Source organism: Macrobrachium rosenbergii, chromosome 27, assembly GCF_040412425.1.
Source record: "Macrobrachium rosenbergii isolate ZJJX-2024 chromosome 27, ASM4041242v1, whole genome shotgun sequence".
NCBI lineage: Eukaryota > Metazoa > Arthropoda > Malacostraca > Decapoda > Palaemonidae > Macrobrachium > Macrobrachium rosenbergii.
In genome coordinates this window covers 5,345,629-5,369,996 of record NC_089767.1, presented here as the reverse complement: position 1 = coordinate 5,369,996, position 24,368 = coordinate 5,345,629, and the positions used below count along the sequence as shown (strand labels likewise).

The following is a 24,368-nucleotide window of genomic DNA, read 5'->3' as shown; positions in this document are numbered from 1 at the left end:
ACGATTATTTCCTGTGACGATGAACGAAATTATATTTGGTTTTATAACCCCATGATGTCAGTTCATATCATTAACATATAACAGTTTCTAAGAACCATGCACAATATCATCCATCTAGTGTTTGGGTTTAAATAGTAGGTTAATCTCTACAGCACATGCAAATATCTATTGTTTTGTTGTATGCATTATAAGCTTTGATATTTCAGATTGTGTCTCATGTCTCAACCCATGAAACAGATGTTTGAGTACCACTCAAACAAATTGATTTATTGACAGTATCAGCTAAGATTTGCAGTTTAGGAGTATATGATTACATATGTGTTAGAATAAAACTATTTATTACCTGTTAAGTTACTCTTTTTTGTTGATTACCTAATGTTTCTTTGTTCAGTTTTTCCCTTAGAGACCACAATGGCCTTATCATGTACTCACTTGGTTATTTTATATTTTTTATCTGCATTACAGGTGTCTCTTCCTGAGAGCGTTGGGTCAGGCTCTGGTGGCTCAGTGGGTCAAGAGTCTGGTGTCTCAGATACTTCTTGGGAAGCTGTCGAAGAAGGTGAAGCCCGACCCACTCTTTGGGTACCAGATCATGCAGTTGATGCTTGCACTGGTTGCAGCACTCAGTTCTGGATTGGTCGGCGAAAGCACCACTGCAGGTCAGTTCCCAGGTGAAGGATGATTCTGTTCATTTTTTGAAGTAGATATAGTTAAGTGTTTAGTCTTTGTAAAGCTAAATGCTAAGAGTACCGTCAAGTAAGGTTTCTGGATGATTTTTAGTTTCATTCACTGGAAGGGGGGTGGGGTGTTGGTGAAAAAGTGAGCCTTAAATAATGGCCAAAATCAAATTCATTTCATTGGGACAGTAATAGTGAAAGTCAAGTTCATTACTTGAGGGTAAGGGAGCTCAAAAGTAAATGAATAACCTGAATCATTGTGTAAGGTAAATGTCTTTGTATTGGTGAGTAGTATTAAATTGAATTGCTCTCTAGTTATTTCAGACAAACTTTCGAAGCAATGTTCATTCATGTCCTCTATCCCTTTTGGGCTTTATTTTACATCTTCTTAACATCTGTGGCGCTCCTGGTGTTCGTCAGTTACTTATCACATTGTTACCTCAATTGCATTGATGCTATTTTATTGAAAAGGAAATTGAAGATGAATTGATTGTTATTGCTGTCAGTACAGAAGAAAACTGGTAAATCGAACAATGCCATTTTATGATTATTTGTAATAGTAGTTATAGTATTGATGCAGTGTTCAGCTAAAGAAGAATATCCAAGTACAGTCCGACCTCCAAAATCCGGAATTCCATGTTCATTAGTTCTCGAGTGGCTGCGAGAGCAGCGGCAAACGTTTCGGTATTTGGATTTTTTCAGATTTCGGAGTTGAAGCTTACTCCGTAAGTACACAAGCACAATTCATTTCCAACATTAACATTCTGTGAAACTCAGCAATATACAGGATACTGTAATTTGCATGTATATTCGTGTATTTTCAATCTCGTGTATCCTGCAGTCATTAAAATTTCGTCCAAAAACATTTCATCAGGTACATCGTGTACAGTATATTGCGAGGTGTATTTACAGCATATTACATTAGGCTAGGTTATCTATGCCTGTCTCGGTTTTAGCAGATACCATTGATGAGGCATATTATATTTTGAGTTAGCTTTTAACTAAATTCATTAAGTTAAATGTAAATCTTCATACATTAAATCAGGTTTACCAACACACTGACTTGCCTAAGAATTCATAACTATTTCTTGTAATTAACAACCACTTACTACGGCATGCAAAACACTGGCATAAACAACAGCAAGTACTGATATAAACAATTGAAATAAGAAACAGCCATTAACCGATGTCAGTTACTGTGACTGACACACGTTTATTAACGGTTACATTACAGTTGTCAACTTGTTAAAGATATGCTAATTTTCAACAGTGGTTAAAAATATGCTCATTTTCAGCGGTGACTTCCATAAATAGAAATAAAATCAATCTTTATTCATCCTTCACTCGATGGAGAGGAAAGTTTTAAAGTATGCCACTGAATTTATAGTTATAGCTGTGGCAGAAAAAACGAATACAGGCAGTCCCTGGTAATCGTCGGACTTGGTTATCGGTGATCTCGATTTATGGTGCTTGTCTAGCAACGAAAATCGAATTCCATTTGTCAGCGCCGATACATAGCTAGCAGAGGCGCCGAAAATTGCCAGTTTTCAGTCATTGGCTGTTTTCGCTTACCGTCACACCGTCGGAACAGAACCTCTGCTGATAACGGGGAACCTCCTGAAATGCACAGGCCACAAACTGGTGAAATCACACCGTTACCTAATTTAGAAATACTGTAAAGTATGTTGCATTTTTAAACTGCTTTGATAATTTACGTACGAAGCAATTCTCCGAAATGCATTTCGTTTAGCAACTAGTCGCTGTGATGTCAATAAAATGCAGTCAGCTAATGATTTTAAGAATGTAAACGTTAGTGGAATGCAAATGGCACGTGTGTTATTTTATAAATTATAATATAATTATAATAAGATGATAATACGTAAAGTTTAATTGCATACAGTGCAAAAAGAAGCCGTTTTACTAAAATTATCATTATTCTTAATACAGCTGTATTATTTGACTTGTGCAAATGGATGTCTGTTGGTGTAACAACCTAATCGGGTCAGTACTCTCTCTCTCTCTCTCTCTCTCTCTCTCTCTCTCTCTCTCTCTCTCTCTCTCTCTCTCTCTCTCTCTCTCTCTCTCTCTCTCACGAACACACACACACAGGTGTATAGGGTTGAAGAAACAAAAGTAACAGATTTTAGATTTTTGCTGAAAACAAAAACAACAGTATTATTAAAATTATCATTCTTAATACAACTATTATTTGACTTGTGCAAATGGATGTCTGTTAGTGCAACAACCTAATTGGGTCAACATTCTCTCTCTCTCTCTCTCTCTCTCTCTCTCTCTCTCTCTCTCTCTCTCTCTCTCTCTCTCTCTCTCTCTCTCTCTCTCTCTCTCTCTCTCTCTCTCACACACACACACACACACACGTGTAGATGTAAAGAAACAAAAGTAGCTGATTTTAGGTTTTTGCTGAAAACAAAAAAATGAAAGTTTGAAGTGGCAAAAAACAGCGAAGGGCGTGAGATGAGAATTTTACCGTGCATTTTCAAAGAGGTTTAAACTCCGACGTAGCTAAGGTATATAAGCATTGCTGGAGAGTTGCTCATGGAACAGGTCAGAATTTTGCTAACGAACTAAACCTAACAAATGACAGTGATTATTCATGAGCTTTGCCCTACTTTTAATAACAGAACAATATAAGTGAAATGAGCTGGCAGGACTGTTTACATAGAGGATTTTTTTATGGGTAGTTTCTAAACGCCAGGATTTTCTGTGGTCCAGCTATAGCCTGGTCCCAAGGGTGCCGGTTTTAAGAGGTCGGACTGTAATATGAATTTATTCTAGTGTATGGTTCCCCAACCTTTCTTGTATATTGACCAGTTTGTGAGGTTTCAATTTATCAACGAACATTTATTGTATGAAAATGCTGCTTTGATAATACGACAGTAAACTCAATACAGTAATTGATTATACGAAAAATTAACAACATGCCTCTCATTTATGTGTTTACTGATCCTTTTTGCCTCCCAGCCATCCATCAATCCCTTTGGTCATCCTGTTGGTCCCCTCTTTTAGAGTTTGCTGGGCCAAACGAGTAGGGATTAAGTTTTTACTCGCAAATTATGGGGGATAGTATAGATGCCTAACATTTTCACTTTCTAGAAAAAGACAAGCAGTAGAAGCTAGTTTATTCTAAGATATTTTGACATTTTACAAGTGACTTTAGTGGGTCTTTGGGGAAAGATTTTAGTTTGTGATACGTAAACCATACTCATGATTAGCCGTATTTTGTGTTAATTGGGTCCAGCCATGCCCTCTTGAAGAGTTGAAAGAAGAAAGTGCCATCACACATGCCCAGCTCACAGTCCACTAAAACTTCGCATTCTTAGGTGTACTTCCATCTGTGTCAGATGTATTCTGAATTTCCAGGATAACTTCCTGGGATCTACACGGTGTTCTTGTCCAGTTACCCTGCTGTTTCATCCAGTTGGTTTTTTTTTTGTGGTGTTTCATGTTCACATAGTTTGAAGTATTTCACTTCTTCCTCTGGCATGGTTTAGTGCCAGTATATTTTTTACATCTCAGGGGCTTGTCTTTGTTCTGTATGGATTTCCAGCGCTTAGGCATCCTTTGGTGTCCACTGCTGTTTCAGTGGCCTTGCAGTTGCGCTTAATCTTTGTTTTTTTGAGTTCTGCCGCTCTCTCTTGGTTCATGGTTTCTCGCTGCCTTGTGGTTCTGCTGCCACTTCCTCTCTTCCTCTCCCCCTCCCCACCTTTTCAGGAGTTCTGGGAGTCATCAGTGAAGGTGGATTGTCTTTTCCCTTTATACTCCTGTTTGGCAAACTCTCCCCATTTACAGCGATTGAAAGTACAATGACACCTCAGCTTAACAGATTTCATTACTCATTAGACTCGTGGTTGTGTTCAGCAAAGAAACAAAAAATATATATATACTTTTGTGCGTTTGGTTTTACAACTAAGATATGTTTGATTATCTTTTCTTGTAAGTTAAAAGTTTTAACCAGGTAGTGTTGTAAGTCAAGTTTATGCTTCTAAAGTAATTTTTTTGTAAAAAATAGGTTTTGACAGGAAAAACCAATTTCTTGGTAGCCACTGTGAGTCCTGAAAGAAGTTACTCTAATGTTCCCACCAGGTCTCCATAAGGCAGACCAAGTAATATAAAAAAAAATCTCTCATATTTGGTCATGGCCAGATTAGTGCCTTTGATTTGCCAGACAAGAGGGCTCTTTCCCTTGCCTACAGTGATTACCCTTCTCCCTTCTCACACAGATGTGGCAACAGCACACAAACTGACTAAGTTCCCCATTACTCGCTGGGTCTGAGAAAGAAAAAAACAAATTCCCATGCCATTTTGTCAGGGAAAGCAGGTGTGTTTGAGGACTCGTAGCAGCAACCAGAAATAGGTTTTAACTTTGTCAGAACCTGTTTTTCTTTATAGCATAGCCGCTGTTCATCCTTAAAGGAGCATGCAAAAGAAGTTGACAGTCTAGCTCCTGATTAAGTGATCCCAATGACCCAGAAGTAAAATGGTCCATGGTCAAGTTACAAAATTTATTACCTACCTGCCTTTCATTCAGGATAACCGTTAGGGTTCAGCAATGCAAGATAGGAAAAAACAAGAACCTATGTGCTCCTCTTTGTGGTTCTGAAGTAACTTACCTGGGACATAGGATTATTGTGTCCCCTCCCTGGCAATATCTCGGAATTACCATAGCATCAAGAAGGCCCTTTGCTTTCCACTGAGGCACCTATGGGGCTGGGGCTTGACACACTGTAGTCAGATTTGTTTGGTGTCATGGAAGCAAAGTTCAAGAAGCAATGCCACTGATGGCCACCGTGTAAACTTGGAGACATCTTCAAAAGAAATGCCTTCAACAAAAGCCAAGGATGCACCCACCCCTTGGGCGTCATGTGAGCCAGGGGGTAAGGTGCTAATTTCTAATTAAAGTTTATATAACAGTTCTCAACCCATGCGGATAAAGTGGCCTGTTTGTGATAGTTTAAGAAAAAGGACCATCTGGGACTTAGGCTGTAACGTCTTGGTAAACCTGGAGTACTCAAACCAGGCATAATGTCTGATCTGTAATCCCGAGTCCCCATAGAATAATAGGGGATTTCCTCTTCAAAAGGGTCTTCATTCTTGGCCAGAAATAAGAAGTCATGAGACAGAGTAATGGCTAGTGGCTAGGTGTGTTCAAGGTGAAACATTGTCCCTGTCGAAGAAAACCAGGATGCCAAGATGTCACAAAAACTGCCTTAAGGAGTGTTGATATAGTTGCATTAGGACGCAGTAATGGGAAACCTTACAGGAGCTGGTCTATGCAATGCAAGGGATCAGAGAAGGGAATTAAAAACTTATACATTTTAATCAGTACCACATCAATAAAGCTTGGGCTTTGATAAGATAGCCTTGTGCATGATATAATTGTAGTAGCAACAAGGCGCTTGTCCTCAAACAAGTAGTTCAGAAAGTGTAAGAGTTTCAATCAAGACTCAGCCAGCTCTCAGACTGGTATTGCTGGATAGATAGACTTGGTAGTTTTGCACCAGCTACTCAGCAATCGTAGGTGAATATTATTCATGGTAGTCTAGATTTTAAAATCCACACATTAAGGTCACACAGCTCAGAAAAGAGGACTTGTAGATAACTTTTCCTCTTCCTGTTTGGGGTAGAATGGCAGACAGCATTAGGATTGACTTTCTTGCCCATTGTTTGAAGCAGTACGATCCAATAACTCCGGCCAATATGAGGCTACTAAGCAAGCGGTTCCATTGAATGGGAGCAGTTTGTTCAAAGCCTTTGAAATCTAGAATAATGTCCTCCATTTGTTCCAGAGTTGTAGAAGTGCATCTCTACTTTTGCTTGAATGTACACCTCCATAAAACAACGGATGATCTTCCTGCTACCTAAAACTGTCCTCCCAAACTTGTCAAGGAGGCATCAGTGTGTACTATTACCCACACAGATGGTGGAGTCAGTTCAACTTGCTTGGCAGAGTTCTTTTTCAGCTTTGTGGACAGAATATCATCTCAACTACCTAACTTCGTGGGAAACACCCGGGTTGGGTAAGGAACCTTTAGAGGCCCTTCATTATTCTGGTCTGACTCTGGCTCTGAAGAAAACCAACCACAAAGGATATCATCCCAACAAAGTCCCAACCACACAAATGTCCATTGGGTATGAGATGGGACTTGTTTCAATTTATCAGGAAACCCTTTAACTGGAGTCTGTTGACTACCACTCTCAGGTTTTGTAGGCACTCTTTGGTAGCTCTCTTGATCAGCCAGTCATATAGGTAACCTACCAGTTGATTGTCTTCTTTTCTGAGTTCCTGGGCAACTGTTAATGCTAATTTCATAAAGATACTTGGTGCAATATGTAAACCCAAGGGGCGTGACCATGAATTTTACCCGTCCTTCCCTGTTTGAAACCCAAGGACTAGGTGGAAGGGAACAGTAATAGGGATGTGTTATTATGTATGTTGTAGTTCAGTATGGGCCATCCCAGTCCCACTCATTCTGTGTGGGACTGGGATGGGAATATAAAAGGACAGCGGTAGTCATCCAGAAATTGCAACACACAGATCTTTTCCGGCCCTGGGGTGCTACTCTGTGAAATTGTAGAGCACCGCCATAGGATTTGGAAAAAGGCCTTTGCAACTGAAGCCAAAGAAGTCCTAGAAGGCTCGGAGAGCTCCCTCGTACTTACTTTCAGAATGGTGGCTAGGACAGTAAGAGCGGCACACTGTAGGCGTTACTTAAGGTTCTTTCCATAGTGCCTTCGGCCCGTAGCTGCAACCCCTCTCGTTCCTGTTATTGTACCTCCTTTCATATTCTCTTTCTTCCCTCTTACATTCCACCCCTCTTAACAATTAATTCATATTGCACCTGCGAGGTTTTCCTCCTGTTACACCTTTCAAACCTTTTACTGTACTGTCAGTTTCCATTTCAGCACTAAATGACCTCATAGGTCCCAGCGCTTGGCCTTTGGCCTAAATTTTATATTTGCTTCAATTCAAGGGTGGTGTTGGTGCTACTGATCTTCCTGGCTTCATGTGTTGTAGTTGAACTGGTCACAGTATTAGAACCAACTGAACTATGAAAGCGGATTGTACCCACGTGGATTTTCTGACTGTAGACGGATGTAAGCAACAAGCTTATTTTGTTTTTATCTTGGGTTGTTTGGTAGCTTGCTTTCAGTGTCTAAATTTATCCATTTTATTTATTTGTTTATATTTTTTTATGAGAATTAATCCCTGCTCTGGTGGTTTTTGAGAGACTGTGTAGTCTCTCCTTGGATGACTTAGTCCTAGAGAAAACCAATTCAGCATTCAGAGCTGTCTTGAATTACCACTGGGAGTCTTCAACAGCATCTCTGATATAGTGGTGCTCAGTGTCAAGCAGATCCCCAGTACATTGCCTTATCTCGTTCAGAAACACTAACAAGCCTTAGGCAGAGTTTCATTATTATGGACCACTATCTGCATGAGGCATCCCTGCTGCATCATTTATCTTGAATGTGGCTCTTTATGACAAATGTATTTTGTAACTGATTTTACCATAAGTGATGTTATCATATTTATTTATACAAACACTTCATTCACCCTCCGTAGTTCACTCATCAATATGGGGATTGGCACAGAAGTATAGGTTAGTTGGCGGACTGTAAGCTGGGCTTGTGCGTTGCAAGTCAGTGTGGCTTGGCCCATCTCGTACAGAACAAGGCTATTATGATAATGGGTTTAAATAAAAACCTGTTTTATTGTATGAAAATTGTATTTATTTTGGCTTGAGGACTTTTAGTTTAGTTTTTATTACTGCTACTGTAAATTTGTTGACCATCATTTAGTTGTCTTTGTATTGATTACATATTTACATTTATTTTTCGGTAAGGTAAATTATATTTGATTGTTGTTGTCTGGGTGCTTCTACAAGAACAGCTTGTGCTGTTCATATATATTACTTTTTCATTGTGTAGTTTTCTGCAGTTTGTCGTCATTCGTAATGTTTGTCTCATTTAGAACTTGCTTAAACGACCAGTAACTTCTTGTGGAATTTCCACACGTTAGAATGCCCATGCATGGAAACAGAGCGGACAGAAGTAGAATACAGGCAGAATAAAGAAAGGTAAATGAACAAACAAACATATACATACATGAACTTATAAGTATTAAGAAAAACTTGAGGCAGTGGTACACAGACCACGACAGACTCTTAAGTTTGTCTTCAGAATCAATAGCAGCTCACACTTTGTTACTGTTGCGAATGACCTTTGGTTTTGGCAGTGTGACATCATGGCACCTCAACAGAATGTGAAGCACACACTAATGAAATGATGGATTTGCATACTACAGTATTATAACATGGCCATACTGAAGGTTTCTCAGAGGTAGTTATGTTGGCATTCCACTTGTTGGCTATCACCAGACTACAGAAGTTTAAAAAAATTTTTTCAGTATGATCTTTTTCCTCTCAGTTAAACTGACGTCACAGGTAGGGAATTAAGTACCAAGAAGTAGGCACTGAAAGTCTGAGTTTGATCTCAAACAAGGTGTGGAAAAAAGTGCTTTTATCAAACGATATGTCAAGTTTTACGTAATTTTAAGATTTGGGAGAACAATTTCAATCTTTTACCACTTTTGCTATTGTATTGTAGTGTTTAATTTTCAGACTGTCTGGAAAGGATTAGAAGATTCACATTGTCCATTTAGACCCAGATTACAACGGGGATATTATTTTCTCTGGGCTGTATAACAGTTATCTTCTTCTTTAGGCTAGCTATTGATTCTTACTTCTGGCAGCTGCAGTAGTGAGGGGACCACAGAGAATGTGTGTACTTCTGAAATTGGGGAGAGGGCCTCAGAGAATGGGAAGCTCTTGAAGCAGTTTCCTGAAATAGTCAAGAAACTGAAGGATAGAATTAAAGGGTGTGTGTTGTAGTGGTAACAAGGCGTTCGTAACTTGGTTGCAGCAGCCGTTCTTGTTCAAGCATTCGGCCCTTCTGTTTTAAGAGGTAGACTAAGCTAGATTTTTACCGGGTGATTTTGATTTGAATAACCTGCTTGAATTTTCCTTTGAAATAACATTACTAATGTGTGTGCGCGCAGTTTTTGTATGAAAACGTCAAGCCAAAACTAGTGTTTTGCTATTTGCCGGTTGCATCTTGAGTAGCTTGAAGTGGTAGCAGTTTGAAACTCATTTCATGTCTGCACTGCAAATCTTGTTGACAGATGAACTTTTTTTGAGTCACGGAAATTTTATTTACTATTTGCGTCCATGAAAACCCTGAAGCATGTTGGGCAGCCTTAGTGCCTCGTTTTGTGATCCTAGGCTTTCACTAACATTTTTGTAATGCATCAGTCCTGTTGTAAAGGCAGTGCCTTCATTCTTTTTCATTTTTATAGTTTTGCAGCAACTAATGAAAACAGTTTCTGTATTTCTTTGGAACTAGAGTTGTCCCTGAAAAGTGAAAGTTTAGAAAATTAGACTCTTTTTGTCAAGTTCTATACCCAGCACCTACGGAAATTGATTGGCCTAGAAATACATAATTTTTCAAGATTTGAGTTTCCAAAGTTTGGCACTTCTCATAGTCAGTTGGTACATTTGCCAATCTTTTATCAGAAATTTCAAATGGAGGTTTCTGGACTTTTTTGTTTAGTATTTTTTCAACATGTACATGATTTATCTCTATCAAGTTAATGGAATTAAAAACCACAAGAATTCTTAGCAAATAGGGTCTAGCAAATACCATGTTACCTTGAATTTCTGAGATTATGAAATGTTAACGAAAAGACTTTTTCAGTATATTTATATCTTGGCATTTCATTCAGTTGGTATGTGTTAATTTGTGGTCCAGTTCAGCTCATATTTGCCATTAACCCCTAAGGAACAGGCTAAATATTTATTAAACACACCCCCCGACCAGGCAGACTTTAAGGTTAGCCAATTTAAAAAAAAAAAAAAAAAAAGTCAATGGAAAGCTGAAGATATGCAAATGCACATGGTGTAAGAAAAAAAAATTCTAAAGATTTGTCCCTACCTTCCACATGAAGTTGAAAGTGACTATTTACAACCCTGTGTGGGGCCTGTTTTGCAAGACACTCATAAAAATATGCTAATTTTACAAAGTTGTACGTGTTTTCTATTAATTTATTTCATTTTGTAAAATTATAATTACAGCTAACACAGTATCATAACAGATAAGAACTAAAGTCATTAACATATTCTGAGCATATTTGTGAAGTATTTATGAGATTTACTGAGATGGGGAGATGCAGTAACTTTTTCTCGAATATTTCTTTGCACTTCGTAAAATTACAATTATAGCTGACATACTATCGTAGAAGATAAGAACTAAAACCAACAGCAATCCCTGGATATATTTATGGGCAAATAAAAAGACGTCACAGGATAGAGAGGGCCAGTACATTTCCCCATTGAGTCTCAAGGCACACTAATAGCCCCTCTGTCCTCTGCTGAGCTATTACAGTTGCTGTAAGTCATTTATCAACCATTGAAGTGCTATGAACATCTTTTCCGCTAAATCCATCCAAATCGTATGGCGCGTAATATTAATACCCATGTCAGTTAGCCCGTCCATCCCCCAAAACCTATCATAGATACTCATGAAGATGCTCATCCATTAAGGGTTAATATTTCTCTTTCTCTCTCTCTCTGATGAGGGCATATTGTTGTAAAAACCATTGGTTCAAGCAAAAAAAAATTTTTTAGTTATTCCATCTGACCCTCAGAATATGAGAGTTTTGTGTTTTAGGCAAGTGTCAAAGTTTATTGAAAGTACCTTAAAATATATGAAATCTTTAGATGTCTGAGAGATGATAAATAATTTGCAATGTATATCATCACTGTTATAAATGCTTTTACTTCTTGTCCTCCCTTTGTGGAACTAGACGTGAAATGAGTTCCTTCCATTTTCATTTGTTCCGTGCAAGCGCTGGCTGGCTGAAAGTGCCCAAGTGGTTGGATGGATGGCCTAAATTTTGTCAAGTTAATTCAATGTATTCTGTGCACCGTGTACTTGAACTTCTATCAGGTGTATGTACTTTTTCCATATTTCGTGGGTCACCCTACATGTTTCCCTCTTGTTACTTGGTATGAATTGTTTTCTGACTAACTGTTCATTATCACTTGTCCAAACTGTTACAGTCTTCAAGATCTGAGCCTGAAAACCAGCCCCTCTGTGTTCTTGTGGAAGACTGTGATGTGCCTGCTTACTCACCTTCGAATCTTTGTTAATCAAGGTTGCTGATACACAGGGCATTATGCTGCAGTTAAAAGAGAACCCTTATTACCATACTTGCTTGTGACCCTTTTGGTCAAGGGGGCATTGGATTTGTTGAAAGGGAAAACTGCCTAGACTCATAACTTTGAGTAATTTCACTATGTGATTCAGTACCATTGGGAGAATGTCCACGGAGTATTGGCATGGGTTTAACTCTGTCTCCCATGTAAGTGGAGCTGTTCAAAGAAAATTATACAATTTGTGTGCCCATTTTACATTTTTATGATATATACAGCATATATTCTGCAAACAAATTTTCATTTTACAAATTTTAGAGATATGAACTTAAGTGTTCGTGTAATTAAAGCGTCTTTAAATACGTGCAAAATTCAAAGTTGTGGAGGAATTTCAAATGTCTTGGCAGCACAAAGGTTATTTCATGCGTCTGCTGCTTGGCGTCATTTAGAGGCCCTTGTTAGGGGCAAGAAATAAGAGTACTGTACTGTAGTCACACATTTTCTTCTGACTTCTAGCAAATCGACAAAATTTTTTGATTGGATGACCGAGAAAGAGCGGTATACATAGGTATTCTCAATCCATAGTGCTAAAGAGCAAGATATGCGGATGGAAATAACACAGAGAAAACTTTTAAAAGTATTTTCTCCTGATTGTAGGTAATTTACAAAAATGTGTTTTGCATTATACATAGAGAGAGAGAGAGAGAGAGAGAGAGAGAGAGAGAGAGAGAGAGAATATCAGCTGATGGAAATACAAAAAGAAGGAACTACCCTGGCAAATTTACTGAAAAATGTGTTTACACTGTATAGGAGGGAGGTTTGCATGCATATGTTGCCTTGATACTTAATGGTAAACAGTGAAATCAGCTAATGGAAAGAATAAACATTTCAAACATTTTATTCAGCTGATGCTTTTTTTTATGGAAATTTTAAAAGTTTTAAAACAATTTTAAAAGTTTTTGTTTTTATTTCCATTGTTTTCTGTCACCTATAATCACAGATGACTACTACTACTACTACTACTACTACTACTACTACTACTACTACTACTACTACTACTACTACTACTACTACTACACACACACACACACACACACACACACACACACACACACACAACCAAGATTTACTAAGGGTAAGTCGCTTCGGAGGAAGAGTGCTCTCTTCCCCCGTCTGCTGATTTTTTACTCTGTCCTTTGCTGAAGGAGAGCTTTGAACTTCAAGTTTCAGCAAGAGAGGGTTACGAGAACTTTAGCTCCTGATGAGGGGGACTCTTTTAGGCCCATTAGTGTTCTCCTTCACCTCCTCTACAGGATTTTGATAAGGAGGAGGAGCACTTAGAATTTGTCCCCTCAGTTGTTAAGAAACTGGTTCGTTTGTGCTTAGATATATGCATCATCTTAGGCACTTTGGTCTCTTAAAGCCCCCAGGTTGTGGTCTGACTCTATGCCTCTTAAACTCTCAGACTCTTTATGTGGGAAATTTGACTTGATCACAAAGGTTTTGCCTTAGAAATACCCTCTAAGAGTCCTCGCTTTTGTCTCCCTTTGTGCTTGCTAGGAAGACTGTGAATACAGGTGAGTTTCTCCCCTTTTCTTCTGTTCCAGCAGTGGATGGCACCTTTGTGGCCATGATTTTTCCTGCCAAGAGAGATGCAATTGCATCACTCAAGTTGAATTTGTAGTAATTAAATATATATATATTGTGTGTGTGTGTGTGTGTGTAAAAACATTGTTGATCAGTGTTTAAAGGAGTTTGGTGAATTTCTCCTTCCTCTGGCCATGGATCCTTTTGATAAGGCGTTAAGGCTTTTGCTTCCCTAGACAAGACATATCCTGATGTGATAGGGGAACTGTCTCATGTCAAAAACAATCTCAAAGTTTGCAGGAGAGAGCAACGAGGTTCTCTGCTGGCTCCTTCAGTCTCCCTTCTTAGCAGTCATTGGTTTCAGCTCATCCCTTTGGGAAGATAATAGATGACAAGCTGTCCGTGTCCATAAGAGCGAAGACGGAGAACACCGAAATAGAACTTTTCCCCACCAGTCCCGTGCCGCCAAAGGGGAGTCCCCTTCCTCTTCTGCTTCCTATAAATGCTCTTCAGGGATTACTTCCTCTTCTCTCAGTCTTCCTTTCTGAACACAGGAAGAAATAGTGTCCTTTCAGCAGCCAGCAACCAGGTATTGTTTTGCCAAGGGATGGAAGATCAACTCCTCTAATACCAAACCATCTCATAACCTTTCAGTCGTACAGAAGAGATGAGAGTTGAATCAGGAAGTCTCTTCTTTGTTAGAGAAAGCAGTTATAGAGGAGGTACCAGCTACATTGCCAGGCTTTTACTGCTGGCTATTGCTGGTTCCAAAGGCCATGGGAGGTTGGAGGCCCATCCTAGATGTATACAGGGTCAACACGTAAGTCCAGCTGTCCCCTTATTTCATGGAGTTGGCTGCTACAGTCTTAGCCATCTTGGAGAATGGGCCGTAAATGTTTATGGTGGACATGAAAGATGCAGCCTTTCATTTCCCTATTCACCAACATTCAAGGAAATTGCCATGCTTTTTCTTCAGGGGAAAGACATCAGTTTTGACCTCTGCATCAGGCTGAGTTTTGCACCCCAAGTCTTCACCAGGGTGCCATCCCCCTTCGCAAAATGCCTTGACCTACTAGGAGTTAAGATACTCCTGTGGATAACTGAATTATCATTGCGTGCTTTCCAGGGAGGATTGCCAGAGGGTAAGAGAGTTAGTGCTGGGCTTAGTACAAAAGCCCTGAGCTCACTGATAAACGTGACGAAGTTGTTGCTGGAAGCAACACTAAGAGTGACTTACCTGGCCATGGTGATCAGCTCTATTCTTTTCAAGGCTTTTCTGAAATAAGTTCTAGTAGACACGGTTATTAATCATGAGAGAATTTGCCGCTTCAGAGAACATACTCAGCAAATGCTGGCTGTCTCTTGTAAGTCATATGTCTTCCGGAGCAGCTCGCCCTAGGTGCTCAACCTTGGGTGAGACCACTTCAGTTGCGCTTGAAGAGGAACTGGCACAGAGAGGGACTACCAGCACGAGTTAGTGCCGTGGAGCCCAGCACTTATCCCTGACCTCCATTGGTGGATCTCCAAAGTAGAGCCTCTTGCAGGGAAGTCCCTGAAGTCTCAGAGCCCTAACCTCTCACTGTATTCAAACACCTCAGACAAGGGCTGGGGTGTGGTTATGGGGAACCAAATAGTTTCATAGGTGTGGTCACTAGTCGAAGCGAGTTTTCAAAAACTGCAAGGAGTTGTTGGCATCCAGAAGGGACTCTAAGACTTGGAAGAAGCAGTGACCAAGAATTAATTCCTGTCTTCTCGGACAACTCGACGTCTGTAGCTTATCTAAGAAGACAAGGGGCCAAGAAGTTGGAACCTTGTTAGCCATCGCCATGGATTTGCATCCCAGAGTAGAGGAGAGGATATTGTCTCAATGACCCAGTCTGTGCTCTGTTGACTGGATTTTCTGGTTGGCATACTGTCGTTTGGGACAGGTACTCTCCCATGAATGGACCTTACACCCAATGGTTTGTGAAGAAATTTGGAGAGATTTCAGCCAACCTCTCATAGATCTTTTTGTAACAAACCAGAATCATCACCACCAGCTGTCTCCCCCCAGTTGCGGACTCTCAAGCCTGGGCAGTAGACTCTATGGAAAAACAAACCTGCTCGTATGTGCTGTCCCTGTATTAGCTGTTGAAGGAGGTGCTCAAGATGTTAGTAAGGGCCATCTCTTGGCTGGCCAGTTGCCAAGGGGCTTGACTCAAAGCCATAAAGGATGTCGTACTGCCAGAGGAGTGGCCTGCCATCAGAAGGTACCTGGAACCTTCTGAGAAAGCCCTCTCGTATTTTGTAAGGAAAATAGGGCATGCTTGGGCGAATGTGGTCCTGAAAAGAGAGTTGGCTGAGCCTCAGGAACAGCCTCCTACTTGACTCACCCTATGATTTCCCACTAGGTGTTTGACACAAAGAGGCGACATCCCCAAAACCTGCTCCAGTCTCCCGAGGATCAGCAGGCAGACCTCCTCTCCAGAACAGAACCACCTCCTCTGCTAGGAATCCCTCCTCACAACCAAGGTTCTGGCAACAAGGACAAGCAGGACCACAGGACAAGGGCTTGGACAACTCAAACCAGTTTCATTTTGTGTTGGCCATGGCCCCCATGGTTGGCAAAGGAACAAGACTGGGAATAGGGAGGCTCGAGGTGAGACGATGTTACCTCGCCCCTACCTGTGCTGCCACAGGTTGAGGGGATGCCTGGGGATCAAGTGCCGGTGTGGCAGCAGAACGGTGAAGAAGATTGGGTGGTCCTGGGCCTCTAACAGGGCTACAGGCTTCTCTTCATACCAATGAAGCATTCTTCCTCCCAGACATAGATGGGATTTTCCTCCTATGGGAACAACTCACCTAAGGGAAGGCCCTGTGGCAGGAGACAGAGACCATGCTACTGCAGGGAGCAATGGAGATTGTGTATGACGAGACTTCAGGATTCTATAGGCACCTCATGGTGGAGAAGGCATCAAGAGGAATGCGACTGGTGCTGGCTCTTTCGACACAGAACCTCTACCTTCACCAGATGCCCTTCTCCATGAAGACACCCTAGTTGGTCTGGGCATCATTCAGGAAGAACAACTACATGGTATCATTAGATGTGCTGGATACATACCTACACATTCCCATCCACAAAGTCTCCAGGAAGCACCAGCGGTTTGTCTCCCAGGAGGTAGTTTACCAATACAGGGCCCTCTGCTTCAGACGGGCCCATTGGATAAGGGTGAAATCAGGATAAGGGCAAGTAAAAAAAGAAATTAGCGGGTGTTCAAGGAGTCCTTGTCAGTACTGTATAACTGTCAACACTCAGTATGCTTATAAACAACAACCATCACACTTTAAACTGAAAACTTGATGCAAAAGGCAATTAACCACATTTTTCCTCTATATTTGTAATAAAATAAACTGCATAAATACACTTTGAAAAAATGTAACCCCCTCTCTTTCTCTCACTCAAAAATAACACAGTTCGGTAGGTAGATAGCCCACCTGTGTTTACCCACACCCTACCATGTTTTATCACCATTATTGTATTTGTATGCAGCAGCTTTTGTATTGGTGGTTACCATATTGTATTACTGTACACAAGATAAAAAGTGTGTACAGTAGAACCCCGGTCCTCGACGGTAATTCGTGCCAGAAGCAGCTTCGAGATTCGATTTAGTCGAATTCTGAGTTAATTTCTCCCATAAGAAATAACTGAAAATGGATTAATCCCTTCCTGACCACCAGTCATTACCCTAACCTTGCCTTTTTATACCTCCGACCGGCCAGTGAAGAACAAGAGGAATTTGTTTCTGGTGATAGAAATTCATTTCTCGCTATAATGTCGTTCGGATTCCACAATAAGCTGTAGGTCCCGTTGCTAGATAACCAATTGGTTCTTAGCCACGTAAAAGTAAATCTAATCCTTCGGGCCAGCCCTAGGAGAGCTGTTAATCAGCTCAGTGGTCTGGTTAAACTAAGATACACTTGACTTTTTACACAAATTACAATTAAATAAGTTCAGAGTTGAATAACTTACCGTATCAGAAGCACTTTTTACATTTTTGAATGCACACTGTATCAAAAAAATTGGCCTACGACCAATGCGGCCGTATTACTGATGGTAGACCGAGCGCCTTAGGCTAGGCTAAGTAGCCTATAGGCACTACCAGAATGTACCGTAACGGGTATACACGAAAACTGTTGTTAATAATGATAACATTAAAAAAAAAAGCCTGATTATCACCGTAAATTAATAATACAGTATTTATAAGCCGAATTACTGTATGTCTGTTATAAAATTAAGAAAAATTTCCTAAATTACGTCGGAACTCGGCAGCTTCAGGCAGATGTAAACAAACCACAGCGCCACCCTGGTGGTGTATCGCGGTACTAATTACATAAACATTCAGTATTTATGGTAAATTTCATACAGAGTCTACTGGAATAGTGTACAAAATCACTGCAAAACATCTTTCAGTAAATGTTTTGATTCCCTAACTTATTGGGACCCATGACTGGATGAAAATTCAGTGCAGAAAGCCAAAAAAATATATACCTGTGCAAGGTGCACTTCTCCAAACAACAGCAGCAGCAGCATGTGTGCCTTTTAAATACTTTTAAATATGCATGGGAAGAACGCCACCAACAACGCCAACTAGTGGCAGCCGCCCGAAACTTTTTTTCTACAAACATCATATGATTCATCGGGTTGGATTCCGGTTTGTTGTTTGAGCTCCGACGCAAAATTTACTCAACATTTCGTGTCAAAATCCGATTATGTCGAGTTCTAGTACAGTCGAGGACTGTGGTTCTACTGTATGTGTGAACTATTGACCTAGATTGGGTGTTACTGCAGTATCCACCTGAAACTTACATTTTACTTACTGAATCTGTTTATATTGTATTATCATGTTATATCCTCATTGTAATATAAAAAAAAAACTGATCACCCACCATATGCATTAAAGTGGGTTAGGCTGATGTTTACGTTCTCAGATTGAGGCCTACTAGTGAAAGAATTGGGAGAATAATTATTATTTTCATTTCTGTACACAAATGTAAAACAGGTATACAGTGTTAAACTAACATACTTTGTGTTAAAATAAAATCCCTCAAAATCGCAAAACAGCTGTGTTCCGGTTCGGTTATATACGTCATATTCAATGTTATTTATGTCAGATCTTGGTAAGTGGTGGTTAATTTTGTGATGGTTATGAATTGTTACATAAGCCATAATTTTGGCAATCTGCCTAGTATAGTGTGATCTACTGAAAATGGAATGTGTTCAGTAAGTACAGTAAAGACTATTTTCATTTTTTACTTTCATTTATTTAAAACGAAGAGGGGACTACTGAGGAAAAGAGGTTATTCTAATGCTGTCTGGGCTATCGAAAATGCAACAGTGCGTGATACACGAGTTATAAATGTAATCATGTACAAGGGATGAAATTTTAAGGGTCGTCTGACATGGGAGATCGGATGATAAGTTTATACAGCGTATTTCAATTGCTTACTCACTTTGCCTTTTCATGGAAACTTGTGTTTACGTAAAACACCTTGTGTGTAATTACTGTACATCTTTAGTACATATGGCGTTTCTCAGCGATGACTGTTCAAAGTCAGTTCGTTTTAAGAACACCACTAAAAGTAGTTGGTCGTATTATGTTTTATTGGAATTAATGATTTTTCATTTGACCTCATATCATGGAAACTTTACTAGTGTGTGTGTTTGTGTGTGTTTACATCTACATGTGGCATATCATCAATGTTGATGTCGCCATCTCAGCAGTGTGTTTTTAGCGCAGTATCACATGTTGCCATTTATCTCTTCTTGCTTTGTTTGACTTGGTGTACAGTATTTCATTGCTTAGTTGACTCTTAAGTTTGATTATCACACATAATAAAAATAACAACAAAACCAGTAATTCTTCAGTGAAAAACAAATTTACAGTAAGTGTTTTGTACAACAGACAAGTTTGAGCCCCTTCAAAAATTTACACAGTTGGCAGGAATAAAATGCCCTTTTACCTTGGGCCTTGAGCTTAATCCAAATTGTTTAGAGATAGAATAAGGTCACTGCACGAAGTTGACAAATGAGAGGGACCTCACAGTATTGTCACCTTAAAGTTTGATTCATTATCTTTTTCTGAGAATAGTTTGCTGCAGGAATCTGGTGTTGTATTTTTCTCAGGTGCAATACATATGAGCTTCCCTTGTTCCGGGGTCATAAAATGGGGCTCATTTCATAATTATTTTTTTAAACATCAGAGAAAAACTTGAAAGCTAACAGTGAATTTTCTTTTTTATATATACTTCTCGTATCATTGTCTGTCGGTTTCCTGACCACAGTAAACTGTGGAGCTTCTTTTTTGTGTGCTTCTCCTTGCATTCAAGTTAAACTTAGAAAAAAGGCCATTAACTCATTAAGCAAGCCTGCAGAGAAGGATCTCCTTACATGGAAAGAGGAAAACAGGGCCCAGGGAGAATGAAGAATAGTAAAATGCAATGTTAATAAGGTAACATACATATGTATGTACTGCATTTGAGAAAAATAAATGATGTTGAGCTTGGCAATGAAATAGCATGAGAGTTGATTAAACTTGTAAGCGTTACGGTAAATGACCGAGGGGTTTGGATGCAGTTGTCATATGAAATGAAGACCACATACACTACACTAACTGCTGAGCCATAGGAGTCAAAAGATGATGCAAGATCCCACTGTTGTTGAATCTTTGTAGAAATACCTGAAAAGCATTTTTTTCAGCGTAGCCATAAAAATGAGTAAATATTTATATTTCTTTAAACATTTTTAATTTGGCAAGCTTTCATACATAAGTGGCAGCAGCCTAGCTGACCGATAAAACAAATTTGGTATGTTTTGTAAAACTTTCTTCATTTTTCTCTTACAGGAGCTGTGGTAAAATATTCTGTTCTGAGTGTTCAGAACACAGTATTCCTATTCCTCGTGAGCAGCTGTACCAGCCGGTCCGAGTCTGTGGCACTTGTTTCCTTAACATTGGCATGGAACATGCAAAACCGAAGATCTTGGCAGCAGCCTCAAATTAAAAAGGTTTTGTTGTGGACAGAGGTATACAGAACCAATCTGTGTAATTGGTCTGCTGGATGTCATTTGAAAATGATTCATTTACTGCTTTTGTACCACTGAGGGAAATTTCTTTTACCATAAGCAAGTTAGGTGAGAAGAACAGTAGAGAGATATTGAAGAAAGCATAAAACATGGGTGTGGCTAATTTCTTATATGGATGACTGTTGAATAGTGTTTCCGACACCTTCAGAGGTAAGACTGATGTCCATTCTAGTCGTCTTTCTTGGACGTGTGATTGACAGCGCAAAGGGTATTTTTAATGTTTGGTAGGTGGCACATGGGTTGATGCTTAACATAGCTATCCACATAAAAAGTTAAAAAAGTATTATGTGTCTTGAATATATAATTGTGTGCTCAAGTTATTATCAGTTATGATAAAGTGTGTTTAGTTCTGTACATTATACCGAGAGAGTATTTTTATGCTGTTAAATTTTATTGTGTATGGTAACCAAAAAAGATATATATTGGAGATGATATTTTTTGCGAGGGGAATTTTTAGGAAGTCGTTAATAATTTAGCTATAATTATCCTTAATTTATTTTGTTATTGCGAATTTGCGATAGTAACCTTGAGAGAGCACAATTCAGCCAGGAATTTCTTATTTAATATTGTACGGACGAGCATTTGGTGGTCAAGGTCGGTTGCCCTCTAGGCTTTCGGGGGACTCTGCTGCTTCAGCGTGTGTCGTGGACACAACTGACATTTGTGGTGAGGTTATTTTTTTGAGAATCAGAGTGAAATTTGGTATTTTGTAAATATATTTGTTGGGGCCGTGATAGTTATACAGTGTATATAAAATATTTTTTTTGAATGTGTTTATAGGAGAACCTGCCCATCCAACAAGCTTATTTGTGCTATAATGAAAACAACGTATACTCTCAAGTTCATTTTCATTAAGCACGTGTCATTAAAATTGTTGACTAGGGACAAACCCCTAAAAATTGTGATATAGTATGACATAAGGTAGACCTTTAATTTGTATCTGGTAATATTGCTCACATGTCATTATAAGATTTTTGTTTCTTTCTTATTCTTTTCCCTCAAGGCTCTTTGGAAGGGCCCAAATTTACTCTGGCGTGCTAGTCAGTGCTGTGCTTAACAAGCCTTATGAAGAAAATCAGTTTTATTTCATTGAATTAAGCAAGTTATTTCCCATTGTTGATTATTTAACCGAGAGATTTCTCTGGATGCCATGATTGGGTTTTGGTAATGTATGAAATTCCTCCTGCCCCTGTCTTAAGTATGTAAACTATATATACTGTACTTATAATCATTTATCTTGGTTTGTAGTTTCTTTGAGTATGAAAATTGCACACTTTTCAGCCACACATTTGTTTGTGTTTTGGTGATGAATTATCATCCTTCCACGAAGCCCTTTATCTTGATGAATTAAGCATCTCGTTTCGGCTTTCTACTCGAGGGAAATTTTCAAGACGAGTTATTACTTTTCCATTACCGTGGGCTTTCAAGACCTAACATAAATTTGCAAGTAGGAGTATAATTCTGTCGTTTATGTATTTTGGAGCCGTCTGCCAATATTTTGTTAGCTCAGATTAAGACAATAGAGGCAAGTGATCTCTCTCTCCTCCAGTAAATGTGTCACTTGTTTGACCAAACATATATATATATGAATATATACAGTATACACAAAGTCCTCACAGTAGCATTTTCCTTTTGTACTCATCATGTTTTCCTTTAATTGTCTTTCTGGCTGATGGGAAATCTTTTGCATGCTGTGTTGCAGAAAGTGTTCTTGCATAAGGCTTGCTTGAGTAGAGCATGTAGGCCGAATATATAAGTTATATACATGAATATATAAATATATATAAATATATATATATATACACAAAGCCTACAGAGTTAAACAGTTGCCAAGGAGATTTCTGTTTCAATGTTTTTAATTTGGTAGAGGGTTCAAAATTACGCCTTGAACTTATTTTGGGGATCGTGAATTGGTTGCAGGCAGAAGCTACCAGCACTTCTGAGACTTAATTTTTCAAGTTAGCTCTTGAAAACATTGTCTGTTTGTGTAAGCAGTTTGTATTTTTCACAACTTTCGTAAGTAATTGTTTCGTAACTCTACAGGCAATTGACACAAGGCCTCATACTGGTGGTATACTATGTGCTTTAGTAAAAAAAGTTTTAATTTTTTTAGTTGAAAAAATTGTTTTTAAGAGGTACTTTCATTACCTCATAGTATTGTTAATTTTGCCTTGGAAATGACCCTGTAGGGTTGCTAAATGGTAGGCTCGGGGGTAGTGTTCATGCATAGAGCATTTCTGTGATGCCTCGTGCGTGAAGTGAGACTGAGAAGTGGATTTTTTAGCAGTTGTATCATCTGTAGTTTTTATGGTAAGGAAAACAAAGTGTACCTCTGATTGAGCTTCCAACTTAGCAGCCTGTGAGTTGTGGAGTGTGTTTTATTTGGAGTTTATTCAGTTACGTACTATAGAGTGAAGTTTATTATAGTTGGAAAATGGTTTTGTGGCCTTTTTTCGGAAACCAAATTGAGTAAAATTTTCGTATTTGCCTGTATGAAATTTTGATGTTGAATTATAGATAATGGAACTGTCCAAAATTTTAGATGATACATGACGCTGAAATATAGATCATGGAACTGTCCAAAATTTTAGTCGATACGGTATTGTCATGAAATAACCAAAGACTAGTACAATACAATACTTGGGAAGGAAGGAAAGTTGGCGTTCCCAAAAAGTTATTTTAGCCTTACAAGATACAGGTAGGGAAAGGAAGTGGAGCCTGTTTAGTGATTTTTTTCTGAATTTTCTGTACAGGTTATATTTCCTCTACAGTTTTCCAGAAGGTTGGAGCTTATAATCACTGGAGATGTCATGGTGTAATCAATCTGTTGACAATAATTGTAGCTAATCTCAACGCTGGCTCATGAACCTGCACGGTTGGGTGTGCATGTCTTATTGTAGCAAGGCAGCTGTGAATTTAGTTGTTCTGCTCTCGAGAGTGTCGTAAAATTGGGTCCTATTGAGAGAGAAAAAAAAAGCTTTGTCAGGGCTTGCAATATTGAATAATTGATTGTGAAACACTAGTTACCGAGCCGTTCCATTCCATTCGTTTATGAGAAATCGTTTTTAAAAAGTGTGAGGGTGAGTTAGGGTGTATCGTATTCATTTTGATATTTTCTAGTATGAACAAAGAGGATCCCAGGTGTGTGGTGCTTCATTGTAGATTGATCTCTAGTGTTAAACATGTGACCCATAAATTTTAGACAACTGAAATTTGGCAAGTCTTCCCAGTAAACTTTCCTATGCAATATTAGTAAAGTTACAGTGTTAACTTTGTTCACCTGGCAGCCATGTTTAAACACTAGACTAGGAGGAAATGACTTTCTTTTCATTTGTAAAAGTTATCTGGGCCACCCATACTCACCAGTCCTTGTGCACTAGCTTGTTTAAATCAGCTGTATGTGTATAATATGTTAAATATCTGTAAATAAATGGAATAAGTTGAAATCTGACTTTGTGTCCACCCCCTTCTAGAAGTATGGTAGTATATATGCTGTATAAACAGTACAATACAACTATGTCAGAATGGTTCAGTTAAGTGTTATTACCATTTGTTGCAACGGCGATACGAACCTTTGCGTTTCGTGTTCGAGTATTTTCAGTACGTGCACCGGTTTGTGATCGTTGAAGCCCTCACTCCCCATGCCTCTTAGTCACATTTTCTCCGGTTGCCATCAAGCAAGAGTTTACCCTTCTCTTTTGTGTGACAGTAAAACTTTACTTTAGCTGCGTGGCCTGATTCTCGCCAGTAGCC

General features: G+C 39.1%; 1 protein-coding gene across 16 annotated transcripts in view; it reads left to right on the top strand.

The window, feature by feature from the left end:
* Positions 1–24,061, top strand: part of LOC136853375 (myotubularin-related protein 3) — a 108,942-nt gene extending 84,881 nt beyond the window's left edge. For 11 of the 16 annotated variants that reach the window (XM_067128803.1, XM_067128800.1, XM_067128801.1 and 8 more), the window contains 2 exons: positions 466–671; positions 20,377–24,061. In XM_067128803.1, coding sequence (XP_066984904.1) covers positions 466–671; positions 20,377–20,533 — 363 coding nt within the window. In that variant the 3' untranslated portion in view covers positions 20,534–24,061. Of the gene's footprint in view, positions 1–465; positions 672–9,450; positions 9,663–20,376 lie in introns of all 16 variants that reach the window. The other 5 variants (XM_067128804.1, XM_067128802.1, XM_067128810.1 and 2 more) reach the window with 2 other exon arrangements.
* Positions 24,062–24,368: the final 307 nt, after the last annotated feature.